At 45.6% G+C, this 13,398-nt stretch overlaps 1 protein-coding gene and 1 long non-coding RNA gene across 2 annotated transcripts in view; one reads left to right on the forward strand and one right to left on the reverse strand.

Moving 5' to 3' along the window:
* Positions 1-5,552: 5,552 nt before the first annotated feature.
* On the reverse strand, positions 5,553-11,220 carry LOC117058737. Its single transcript, XR_004427875.1, has 2 exons — positions 11,141-11,220; positions 5,553-5,626 (listed from the first exon to the last, which is right to left on the reverse strand). It is a non-coding gene; the product is annotated as an uncharacterized LOC117058737 (long non-coding RNA).
* Positions 11,221-11,541: 321 nt separating this feature from the next.
* LOC117057984 (centromere protein C-like) overlaps positions 11,542-13,398 on the forward strand; it is a 28,004-nt gene continuing 26,147 nt past the window's right edge. Inside the window, exons 1-2 of the mRNA XM_033168822.1 lie at positions 11,542-11,626; positions 13,277-13,323. Coding sequence (XP_033024713.1) covers positions 11,615-11,626; positions 13,277-13,323 — 59 coding nt within the window. The 5' untranslated portion in view covers positions 11,542-11,614. The remainder of the gene's footprint in view (positions 11,627-13,276; positions 13,324-13,398) is intronic.

Below are 13,398 nucleotides of genomic sequence, written 5' to 3' on the forward strand. Positions count from 1 at the left end.
CCCTGGGATCTCCCCCAACTCTACCATTCTATGATCCCATAATTTAAAGTGCATCCAATGAACATTTAAAGCACATGACGTCCCCCAAATGATCCTGGGCATTGTAGCTTCCCTCTCACAGACCTACAATTCCCAGAACCCCTGACAAACTACAATTCCCAGAATCGTTTGGGGGAAGACACCCTGCCTTTTAGAACAGGGAAAAGAACCTGCAGCTCACTTTCCCCAATTTCGTAGGAAGCAAGAGCAGGAAGCTTAGGTGCTTCTAACAGGATGACTTCACAGAGCAGGATGTATGAAATATTTCTGCAAAAGTTGGGTGTCTCCCCTCTCTCTGCCAATCGGAGGCAAGAGCCCAAGGGGTTCCAGGCTCTCATCTCTGGAGAAATGAGACATGTTGTAGTTTTGGGAAAGAGTACAGCAGGGCCCTTTCAAGAGGGACTTGTCCCCCACAGCAGGGCAGCCAGCCTTCCCAAGTTGGAGTCCAGACTCTCCTCCTCCTCTTCCTCCTTCCCGGCACCCCTTGCCCAAAGCCTCTCTTTTCCTTCCACCTAAGCACCCACTTATCCTGGCCCCCTTCCAGATCCCCCGTCTCTGCTCACCCCACTGGGCTAGGGAGAAGGACTTCTCTTGCATTTCCAGTTAGTCTCTCAGGGGCCTTCAATTTTTTCTTCATGGCCCAGAGATATATATACGTACAGTGGTACCTTGGTTCTCAAACTTAATCCATTTCGGAAGTCTGTTCCAAAACCAAAGCGTTCCAAAACCAAGGCATGCTTCTCCATAGAAAGTAATGCAAAATTGACTGACAATTTAAAACAACCGCTAAAACAGTAATTTAACATGAATTTTACTTTCTAATGAGACCATTGAGCCATAGAATGAAAGAAATAAAACAGGCTGCAATCTACCACCACCCAGTATTGAAAGCTGGCAATGATCTACCCATTGCCATTGGAGGGACGAGGCGGGAGGGGGGAGTATAAGTGGGGGGGCACTCAAACTGGAGGGGCAAGGAGCACACGTGGGGTGCGTGTGGGGAAGGAGGTGGGTAACTGTATGTGGGAGAGGGGAGTTTAAGAGGGGGAGGGAAAACACTCAAACAGGAGGGATGATGATCGCCCGGGCGAGTCCCAGGGCTTCTGTCTCCACTTTGGGCAGCATGACAAAGCGGCAGCTGTGAGTCCGTCGGGGTGGCTCTGCCTCCGTGTCCCTGGCATAGTGGCACCAGGACGTGGCAGCAGCACCGGCGCGTGGAGAGGAGGCGGTGGCAGCAGCGGTTGCTCTCGCTAGCCGCTGAGCCAGGTGGGCTGGAGCCTGCGTGCAGTGGCGGAGGAACCTTCTCCGACCCCTAGGGCAGGATGCCGAGTGGTGTGGCGATCCTCCCGGCGGCACACGCACAACGTCCGTACAGACTGCGCATGCGCGGCAGCCCATACGGTCACCATGGGAGCAGCAGCCCATACTGTGTGCGTGCCCTCGGTCGCTCTACAGCTGGGCGGAGTCAGAGGGCCATCTCGTCAACCCCCCCCCCCAGAGTGGTACTCAGGGCGGCCCGCTCCCTCTGCCCCCCTTCATATGCCCCTGCCTACACGCACTGCCTTGCCTAGACCTCACTTGGGTTTGGGCTTGAGAAGGGGTCGGAGAGGGAAGGCAAGGGGGCGGGAAGGTCAACCTGCCCAGCATAGATCCCCCACCACACGCTCCACCCCCAACACCGTCTCTCTGCGCTCTGGGGGAGAGTCGCCAACTTCCTAGTCTCCCTACTCTGGAGTCACTTACATTCCGAGGAGCCGCCAAACTCCACTTTGTACCGAGGATCAACATGGAAGTGTGCACTCAACTCGGAGCACGTTCGGCTTCCAATAAAAGTTTGGAAACCAGAGCACTCATTTCCGGGTTTGAAGCATTCAGGTTCCAAGTACTGTAGTTCAAGAACTAAGCTGTTCAAAAACCGAGGTACCACTGTATTCGGGTATTGTCCCCCCCCCCTGAATTTTAAAGGTGCAGCTTATATTCAGGCCAATACGGTAATTGTGGCAGGGGACCTTGTGATCTAGCGGATTCTCAATGTCCATTCTAAAGGCTGACTTGTCCAGGGTTTCTCAGAGCTTCCAAGTTACCATGACAAAAAGCTTAGGACTGCCCCACCAGATTACCAGGAATCATACCCTGGATTGGATATTTCAGTATTTCTGTATCGGCAGGACAACAGTGATCTGGGGTCAAGCAGCAATTCCTTCATCACTTCCTGGTCAGACGTGTGTGTGTTTGTGTGTGCCTCTGCAGGGCTGTTGCAACAATTTAAACAGGTGGATGGATCCAGAGATATTCCTGAAGGCACTTCTGGCTAGTATGTTAGTGCTCTTGCTGGAGGCTTTTTTGTTCTGTGCAAAAGATTCACTGTCCTGCTCTCCTGAGTAGAGAGGTAAAATTTCCGGAAATTTTGAAGCTCGGAAAAAATCACGGTTTTATTCCAGTTTTTTTTTTTTGGGGGGGGGGGGAACTGAAATTTTCAGAAAAATTGAAAAAAAAATGCTACATTAGCACTTCTTTTTTCTTTTCCAGATTGAAAGTCAATCTGTTACTTTAGAAACATAAAATATAACCCTGGACAATTTTAATGGGCATAAAATTATCACAACTAGCAAATTAAAAATATAGTGTATCCAAACAATTGTTACAAACAGAATTTACTTTTAAAATAATATTTATTTCTATTTGTAACAATGGAGCGACAATCTCCTGAACTGTTTATTAGTTAATGTGGAACAAAAAAAAACTCCACAAAACACTTTTTAAAAACCCAGAAGTAACAATTATTAACATTTCCTTTCCACAGTATTTAAAAAAACATTCTCATAGAGAACTGAAGAAGGAAGTGGGACTAAGTTTCAATGAATGGGCATGAAATTTAATCAGAATCATTTTCTGAGCTGTAATTAAGTATATACTTTCAGGCCCTATTTGTTGCTCTATATTTTTTTTTCCAGTGCTTTGAGTCCTGGTGAAGAGGAACAGAACCAATGCATACCACATGCATGCAAAACCAAAACCGAAACCTTTTTCTTTTCTGGTGACAACAGCACCTCCTAAAGGAAGAAATGTATTGCATTGGAGAGTTCAGTTTGTAACCTCAGACTGGCTTGTCCTCACAGAAATTAGCATAATCTGATACCATACATATATTTTTTTAGAAATGATTTATAAAATATTTGAACCCCTTATCTTAAAATATTTTATTCATCATGTTAAAATAACAATCTATTTTTTCTTTTTTCAATTTTTCGGAGAAAAAAACAAAAAAGGCTTCAGGGAAAAAGCCCCCCCAAAACCGGTTTTTTCTGATTTTTTCCCCGGGCCTTCACATCTCTACTCCCGAGTCAGCCCCCTTGCCCCGGTTCACATGAGTCAGTGCCCTGCCAGAAACGGGCCCTTCTAGGGTAGCATTCACAGCCCAGTGTGAATTTGATCTCCAATGTTTGTTTTGCAAGTTTGTTTTGCTTTTATCCATATTTTGGTTTTTCATGTTCTGTTAAGCACCATTGTAAAATATTTTTGAAGATTGGGATATAAATTTATAAAAGGCAAAATACCTTCCCTACAACAGAGCTCTACTGGACAGCGTGGGGCTTACATCGTGCCCAATATTCCTTATTGGGGGGGGGCAAAGGGGGGGCCATGTCGAAATAACACCAACCTGGACATTGAAGGGAGCGTATCGAAAGCAGCAGCTGTGGGAGACCAGACGCAAGGGTTTCCCATGATATATTTTAAAAACAACATAACATAAAAATTACAGGTAGGTAGCCGTGTTGGTCTGCCATAGTCAAAACAAAATAAAATAAAAAATTCCTTCCAGTAGCACCTTAGAGACCCACAAAGTTTGTTCTCGGTATGAGCTTTCGTGTGCATGCACACTGTGTATCTGAAGAAGTGTGCATGCACACGAAAGCTCATACCAAGAACAAACTTTGTGAGTCTCTAAGGTGCTACTGGAAGGAATTTTTTATTTTATTTTGTTATAACATAATAGGACTAGTATTTAATAAACTATTCCATTGAATCAGGGATGCTCCAAACAAAACAACAACAAAAAAACTTTCATATATCCAAGGGGCATGAGACAAACACGCATGGGGGCTCCACCCTGAAACAATATTCAGGACCCACATTTGTGCTCTGGGCGGGGTGGGGGGGGCGGTGGAATCACCACCCCCACCGTATGCTGGGGGGACTAAAAAAAACTACTCCTTCAAACCGAAAGCAGTGACATATGTACGCTGCATGATATGCTAAACCAAACCTTTTCAAAAATATTAGTATAGAATTTGCATTGAAAGGCAGGAAAGGGGTGGGACTTCCAGTGAAAAGGGGGCGGGGCACCTGTCACTGTTTCCTGGCGACAGGTGGTCTGCCTTCTCATCTTCTCATCTGCAAGTCAGAAAGAAGTTCACACTGTGAACAAGAAAGCCCAGGTATGGCCAGTTAATCCATTTCAAAGCTGGAAGCTTTGAGTGTGGAGAGAGCATGTTTTTGATAAATTGGAATAATACCAAGAGTCACGTGGCTTTTGGAATTAGGCCAAATGTCAGCCTCAACTTCTCAAAATCCTTATTTTCTATCCAGTTAAAAACAACATTTGACTTATCCCTACAAGCAAGTTAACAGGAAACTTGGACCGTAGAATTTAACGTTAGGAACCCTAGACAAAGCTTTACAGTGGTACCTCTGGTTGCGAACGGGATCCGTTCCAGAGCCCCGTTCGCAACATGAGCAGTGCGCATCCTGAAGCACCGCGTCTGCACATGTGCGCGGTGCGATTTGGCGCTTCTGCGCATGCACAAACTGCTGAACCCGGAAGTAACCCGTTCCGGTACTTCCGGGTTTGGTGTGTTTGTATCCCGTGACGAATGCAACCCGCAGCGATCGTATCTAGAGGTATGACTGTATACAGCTGGTGGAATAGCATAGCCCAAGCCAGCTGTGATATGACTTAAATCTGCGAAACCAACAGGGCATTTTATGCTTCTCAAGAACGTAAGTTTCGAAATATCAAACGACGCCTGCGTGATTAGTTTTATTAATGCGCATAATTTATGTAACAAAGATACAAACTGTACAAAAGAAAAGTAGGAGCATCCACTGGTGCTGAACAGAGCAGGGTAAGGAGAGAACACAGGGCCCAACAGCTGCATTGCTGTACAGACCCATCGCCAGTCCTTTCCACCCCCACTCTGGGCACAAACGGACCCTTTTATGGAAGTTCTGCAGTCTCTGGAGTAGCTCTGCCTCCATGCCTAATGCCAGCAAGATAGCAGCAAAGGCCTGCAGGATGGCATCTTAATCTGCAGTCGCCGCAACATTTAGTTATGCCACTGAAGGAGCCTGCCAAGCTATCAGTTCAGTCAATGAAATGACAAGATCAGAAGGGAACTTGTGAAATATAAATAATTAGAAAAACATACAATTCAAGCTACAAAAATATCTTTAATTTTGTTGTCCTGCGAGTCTGGAATGCTGCAAGCTAGGGCGGTTCCCCCTTTTTTTTCCTTCCCACATGAGACAATCTTTAAGTTGCTCCAAGAAATGTTGCTACAAGGGTAGGTTTCATGAATTTTCGGAGCTGAAATGAAACAAAATTACAATTATTCCCCAAAACTTTATTTTCCAACTATGCCACAACCCCCCAAAACAACCTGGCTGTGGGGCGATTTATAACATTATGTCAAGTTACTAACTAAAAGAACATTTGTAGTCAATATAGCCATGCAATGATTACTATTTGGGTGGAAATATTTTGTTGATATGCAACAGATGGTAAGAAATTATCTTAATTTAAACCAGGGAAGGATGCGCATACAGTGGTACCTCTAGTTGCGAATGGGATCCATTCCGGAGCCCCGTTCGCAACATGAGCAGAATGCAACATGAAGCGCCGCATCTGCGCATGTGTGCGATTTGGCGCTTCTGCGCATGCACAAAGCGTGATTCGGCGCTTCTGTGCATGTGCAAAGCGCCAAACCCGGAAGTAACCCGTTCCGGTACTTCCAGGTTCCATATCCCATGACGAACGCAACCCGCAGCTATCGTAACCACAGGTATGACTGTACTAGTAATCCACTACTGTTTCACTTTCTTGTATTAAAAAATGGAGACATTCTCTTTCATTTTTCCAGTGTGTTCACATGCAGTTTATTATTATTATTATTATTATTATTATTATTATTATATTTCAATTGCAATTTATAAGCTGCTTTCCAGCAAGACATTATAGGTCACCAAACATCTGGAAAAAAAGCTATATAATCAGCTTCGCTGGCCCTTTCCCTCCTCTCTGCTCATTGCTAAAGGAAACTTTAATAGATTGAAGGAATTGGTTTTGTTGTTTTTTAAAAAGGAAAACTCCAAACCCTCTCTTATTTGCCTATGCCAAAACAAAATAAAAAATAAAAAGAATTTCCTTCCAGTAGCACCTTAGAGACCAACTAAGTTTGTTCTTGGTATGAGCTTCCATGTGCATGCACACTTCTTCAGATACACTGAAACAGAAGTCACCAGACCCTTATATATAGTGAGAGGGTGGGGAGGGGTATTACTCAGAAGGGTGGTGGGAATGGGGGGTTGGCTGATGGGTGTGGAAAACCTGTTGATGACTGTTAACGACTGCAATTAGTCTTAAGGGGAAAGCAAGGGGTGAGAAGGCTAAAGATAGCTTTGTCATGTATAATGAGATAATAATCCATTGTCTTTGTTCAGACCAGAATTCTCGATGGTTTTAAGTATGGTAGTGCTCTGGTCCATGGGGTCACGAAGAGTCGGACATGACTGAACAACAAATTAGTTCCAATTCAGCTACTGGAAGGGGGGGAAATTATTTCTTATTTTGTTTTGACTATGGCAGACCAACACGGCTACCTGCCTGTAACTTGCCTATGCCAGTTTTCCAACACTCTCCTCCCCACAGTTTCCATGCATGTTGTATTTAAATGTAACTCTCAGCAAAAGAAACAGAAACAAGTGTTTCCCTCTTCCTTTTTAGTTCAGTGAACCTCAGCTATTCCAGCCTGCTTGGTGCCAACTGATGAACAGGATTCAGTGCGCTTGCAACTTTGGAGAGGGCTAAATTCCCAGCAGCGGCACATCAAGGGAAAATTGTGCTGTCAGAACGGCCCCTGGAGCCACCCCCGTCTTGAGTTCTTGCAAGATCGGGGCTGTCCGAGATCTCTTGCAACTGTCCCAGAGCCCAGTAAGCAAGGCAGACAGCTTTAGAGCTGCCTTGCTTAGCAGGCTCTGGGACAGTTGCACAAGAGTTTTGGGGGTTTCCCCAAGGGTAGGCAAGGACTTCCTTCCTTCCTTTCTTTTTGTTTGGGGGCAATCCTCATAAAGCTGTGACTGAGCAAGTAAAACCTGTGTAAATTGCAATCCTGCTATATCAGGATTGCTTATCAAGAAGGCTTAACCATAAGCCACTCTTTGCACCTGTCAAAGCATGGAAAGAGCACAGAAAAATTAAATAAATGAATGGTCTACCACCACCCAGTCATTCCACTCATTAACTTAGCCCCGATTAATATTCACACAAGCAGGATGAGTCTAAAGGCCCTACAAGCAGCTTTTGTTAATCTGATCCTGCCACTAAATGAAAGGAGCTTTACGTTTTTCGGCTTACTGGCTCCACCTGCTGGTGCATCTTTGAAGCGCTTCTAGCAATACAGTACTGATTTATTTCTCAAATTTCCTCCAAGGAACTCAATGTGACATGCGTGTCTGTGACGGAAAGCTCAGGCAGACCTGAGTCTGGTGGTGCAGCGCAGTGGATTTCTGCCAGAGCGGCGTAGCTCGCGGAGTGCTGAGCTGCTACCTCACTAGCTGCGGGGACAGCTAGGCAGAAGCAGGTGAAAGACAGCACTCAGTGAGAGATAAAGAAAAGCAGTTGAGAACCGGGCTCCTGGCATTCAGCTGGACAAAAGTTTAGCCCCTGAGCTGTGTGTGTAACATCCAGCCCGGGGGAAAGGTCTGGAAGTGGGTGAAAGAAGTCTCAGAGAAAGACAGTGATTAGTGTCTTTTGAGAGTATAGACAAGTGAGAAATAGGTAGCTGAATTTGAGACAGGAGAAGTGGAGCTGTGCGGGAAGACTCTACTTGGGTCTCAATTTGGTAAACAGGGAACAGAACTTTGGATGAGAGAAGTATAAACCCAAAATAATTTAGGAGGGGTGTGGTGGAGACTGACAGAAAGAACCGCCTTGCCTCAGAACCCAAGTATTAAGACTTAAGCCAGAGCTTTCCAAACTTTTCAAGTTGATGACACACTTTTTGGACATGCATCATTTCGCGACACAGCAATACAGTTTTGCTGGCTGCCCTGCTGTGGGGGGCAATTCCCTCTTGAAAGGGCCCTGCTGTACTCTTTCCTAAAACTACAACAGTCTCTGCCATGTCTCAGTTCTCCAGAGATGAGAGCCTGAAACCCCTTGGGCTCTTGCATCCGATTGGCAGAGAGGGAGGAGACACCCAACTTTTGCAGCAATATTTCATACATCCTGCTCTGAGAAGTCATCCTGTTAGAAGCACCTAAGCTTCCCGCTCCTGCTTCCCAGGAAATTGGGGAAAGTGAGCAGCAGGTTCTTTTCCCTGTTCTAAAAAGAGGGGTCTTCCCCCAAACGATTCTGGGAATTGTAGTTTGTCAGGGGTTCTGGGAATTGTAGGTCTGTGAGAGGGAAGCTACAATGCCCAGGATCATTAGATGCACTTTAAATCTAGTCCAACCCTCTGCAAAGCATCTGGAACTAAGGACCTGGGTTTTTAGATCAGAGGAAATGACTTCAGGTCTGGTTTTCACTTCTGCTTCTTTCCTTTTTTCCTTGTTGAAAACTCCATCTTCAGGTATTCCAGTTGCTGATTGTGGTCCTACCCTGTGCCCCCACCCCACCCTCCTTCGCACATATATTCTCAGCGGAGGAACCAGCTTCACGAGTTACAGTTACAAGCCGATTTATAAGAAAACCAACTAAGAGTTTGTTTTTGAACAAAGATCTCTGCTTGGAATGTAGTGATAAGCAGAGATGCTATGAAAGTGAAACAAAACTCAGCCGTTCTCCCAGCACTGAGGCTCAGCCACGTGGAGACTAATCCTGTACACAAGATTTATGTTGTCTGCTTGATGTTGCTTTTGTGATGTTCTATTGCGTCATTAAGGGACGCGGGTGGCGGTGTGGGTTAAACCACAGAGCCTAGGGCTTGCTGATCAAAAGGTTGGCGGTTCGAATCCCCGCGATGGCGATGGGGTGAGCTCCCATTGCTCGGTCTTTGCTCCTGCCCACCTAGCAGTTCGAAAGCATGTCAAAGTTCAAGTAGATAAATAGGTACCAATCGGGCGGGAAGTTAAAGGGCGTTTCTGCTTCTTTCCTTTTTTCCTTGTTGAAAACTCCATCTTCAGGTATTCCAGTTGCTGATTGTGGTCCTACCCTGTGCCCCCACCCCACCCTCCTTCGCACATATATTCTCAGCGGAGGAACCAGCTTCACGAGTTACAGTTACAAGCCGATTTATAAGAAAACCAACTAAGAGTTTGTTTTTGAACAAAGATCTCTGCTTGGAATGTAGTGATAAGCAGAGATGCTATGAAAGTGAAACAAAACTCAGCCGTTCTCCCAGCACTGAGGCTCAGCCACGTGGAGACTAATCCTGTACACAAGATTTATGTTGTCTGCTTGATGTTGCTTTTGCGGGTGGCGGTGTGGGTTAAACCACAGAGCCTAGGGCTTGCTGATCAGAAGGTTGGCGGTTCGAATCCCCGCGATGGCGATGGGGTGAGCTCCCATTGCTCGGTCTTTGCTCCTGCCCACCTAGCAGTTCGAAAGCATGTCAAAGTTCAAGTAGATAAATAGGTACCACTCGGGCGGGAAGTTAAAGGGCGTTTCCGTGCGCTGCTCTGGTTCGCCAGAAGTGGCTTTGTCATGCAGGCCACATGACCCGGAAGCTGTACACCGGCTCCCTCGGCCAGTAATGTGAGATGAGCGCCGCAACCCCAGAGTCGGACACGACTGGAACTAATAGTCAGGGTTCCCCTTATTGCGTCATTGTTATTTATTGTTTGTAAACCACTTTGTGAGTCATGCGAATGAAAAGCAGCATAGAAATATAATTTCATGTGCTACAAAACAAACAAATAAAGGGGGGAGTATATCTGTTGCCTCCACTGCTTGAGTTATCCTGCTTGAGTTACACTGAGTTGCTGTGTCCCGTGAATAGGCCTAGGATGCTGCCTAAGTCCCACCCTGTTTGAGGGCTTATGCCAGTTTCAGATCAGCCAAACTCAGCTCAGCTGTCTAGGTTCTGGCTAAGCCAGGCTGAGGGAGATACTCCAGATTCTCTCCCGATGAGCTGAGGATAAGGAAGTTAAGCCTGTGTAGTCCAGCTGCTCCAGAAACCTCCTGGCTCAGCTAGAGATCCAATGGGTGCTAACCTGCTCATCCCAGTGGATCTTGCTATAGAAGAAGAAGAGTTTGGATTTGATATCCCGCTTTATCACTACCCAAAGGAGTCTCAAAGCGGCTCACATTCTCCTTTCCCTTCCTCCCCCACAACAAACACTCTGTGAGGTGAGTGGGGCTGAGAGACTTCAGAGAAGGGTGACCAGCCCAAGGTCACCCAGCGGCTGCATGTGGAGGAGCGGAGACGCGAACCCGGTTCACCAGATTACAAGTCCACCGCTCTTGACCACTACACCACGGGCATGCCTGGCGTGCTCTGGTCCGTGGGGTCACGAAGAGTCGGACCCGACTGAACAACATCAACGATAATGCATGCACACGAAAGCTCATACCAACAACTAACTTAGTTGTTATCTAAGGCAGTGTTTTTCAACCACTGTTCCGCGGCACACTAGTGTGCCGCGAGATGTTGCCTGGTGTGCCGTGGGAAAAATTTGTTTATTTGATTCCTATTCAAGAGAATTACTTTATATATAGTCAATATAGGCACAGAGTTAAATTTTTTAACATTTTCTAATGGTGGTGTGCCTCGTGATTTTTTTCATGAAACAAGTGTGCCTTTGCCCAAAAAAGGTTGAAAAACACTGATCTAAGGTGCTACTAGAATTTTTTAAAAAAACATTTCTATGTATCTAATCTCACCTTTCTCAGGAGCCACCACAGTTAAGGAAACCTCTGTATTTTAGTACCACTTATTATTTCGCTTGGAGACCTTCTACCCCGCCGGCCGCCTCCCTCCCGCCCCGCATTTCTCTAGGGTTGCCCTTTCCCCGCTTCCACTCGCCCCCTTTCCCCACGGAGGCCGCAGCAAACCCGCAATACCTCCTTCCGCGCGCGAGTCTATGACACAGAAAACGCGCAGTAGATCTTTTCTCGGGACGGGGTGCGGTGAGGGGGGAGGAAACCACCTCCGTCTCCGCCTCTCTTGTTTCCTTTTGCCTCGTCGCAGGCGCTGACCCCGCCTCCTCCGATGACGTCGCAAAATCCGCCCGGCCAATGAGCGGCCTCTTCCTCTCCCCGGTCGCGAGCTTTTGAAACGGGGTTGAAGGAGAGAAAATCCCGCGCGGCGGAGGCGGAGGCGGCCCCTCCCCTCACGGTTGCCCGAACGCCGCCATCATGCACTCCCTGGTAAGACCGGGGGGGGGAGGGGGAGGGGGAGGGGGGAGAATTGGGGGGAGGGCAGGGAGGGGTAACATGGGCGCGGGGGGGCGGCTGTCTCTCCCCCCCCTCAAAAAACCAAGGAAATAAATAGAAATAAATAGTTAAATAACTGGCCAATCGCGCCAGCCCTTCAATACAAATCCTGGCTACGCTCTTCGTGAGGCGATTTCGCTCGTGACAACCTTCAGTTTGGCCTCAGTTTCGCTCCTCATTTCTCCCTTTCGACTAGATTCATAGAAGTTCGCTTGGTGTAACATTGAGCTGACTAACCTATAGCGCTTTCTTTCTTTCTTTCTTTCTTTCTTTCTTTCTTTCTTTCTTTCTTTCTTTCTTTCTTTCTTGGCAGTGGTTACTAGGACGTCCTAACTTCACTATTGGAGGTCTATCTCCCCTACCCGCCCGCCCCCCGCTTTTCTTTTATTATTATTATTATTATTATTATTATTATTATTATTATTATTATTAAACAGTGGGCCGTCTTGTTCGTATTTTAGGCACAATGTTTCCAGCTCCAACGTTTTCATTCTGCGACCCGAGCAGATTTAGTTGCAGTACAAGTTGGAAGGGAAGCTGGGCCAGCTCTTTGAAAAAGGGAGAAAACATGAATTTTGGGTCGTGTTTTACATTTTTAAAAACAACCACCAATATGGACAGGTAGCATAAAATAGCAAGTGTCCCTGAGACGGTTCATATATATATATATGATGAACATTTTGTCAATAATTGATAATTGTATAACGAAAAGGTTTAGTAGTGGTAGTAACGTCATAGACATTCGGTATCAGTTTCGTGGTGCGTGTGGAAGTCATTATTTAGTATAAATTTGTGCTAGATCTAGTACTAAATGCAAGGTTCATCTGGAAAAAGCTTGCATGTTCATTAATATCTCGTCTGATTTTTCTCCTCAAATATTTACATCGGAGATGTAATAACCCACTTCATCTGCATAGAGGATGATGCCCACTTCTGAGAGTTTGTATTCTTTTGACTACGTTGTGTTGCCTCATCCTGAAGTCGCATACTATATAATAAAATGGATAGCAGGCATCCATACCTGGTTCTGCTTGCCAGGTTAAATGTTTTAGAAGATTTACCATCAATTAGTACACCAGCTGATTTAGTATAGATTATAATGCATGCAAAAACATTTTTCTGCCCAAGGCAGAGCAGGAAATAAAAAGCTCATCCCCAAGACAATATATTTAGTACCCTAGGTCAGTCAAGTTATTTTGGTACCTGACGTAGAACATCCCGCAAGTGCCTCCCTTCTCCCATGAAGTGAAAATACAGCAATAATTAAAGAAATAACAACTTGCTGCCTTTTCATGACACTCTAGCTGCCAGAGGCAGCTGCCTTACTCTGCTTAACAGCAAGTCAGGTCCTATCACTCCTCAATTGCAGGACAGCTTTTTCAAACTGTTCATTACTGAATGTATAATTTTACTTCTATTGAAGCTGGCTCTTCCTTCACTGATTATTCAAACTTCTGCTGCTTGTGTGCAGCCTTGAGTTGCCTTGATTATGCTTTGTATAGCTTTGTGGCATATGATTACAGCAATAAATATTGTCATTTTCAAGAAGCGTATTCATAAGAATTATTTCTTTTTTGTCATCAGAATCACTTAAAAGATAACTACAGATCAAGATACTGCAACAAACAAGGGTAATTAACTTTTGTTTATTAAACTTTTATTATTCTGAAGCAACCAAAAATGTAGATAGCCTTTCAATAGTTAAG

The sequence above is a fragment of the Lacerta agilis genome, chromosome 14 (genome assembly GCF_009819535.1).
Source record: "Lacerta agilis isolate rLacAgi1 chromosome 14, rLacAgi1.pri, whole genome shotgun sequence".
Taxonomy (NCBI): domain Eukaryota; kingdom Metazoa; phylum Chordata; class Lepidosauria; order Squamata; family Lacertidae; genus Lacerta; species Lacerta agilis.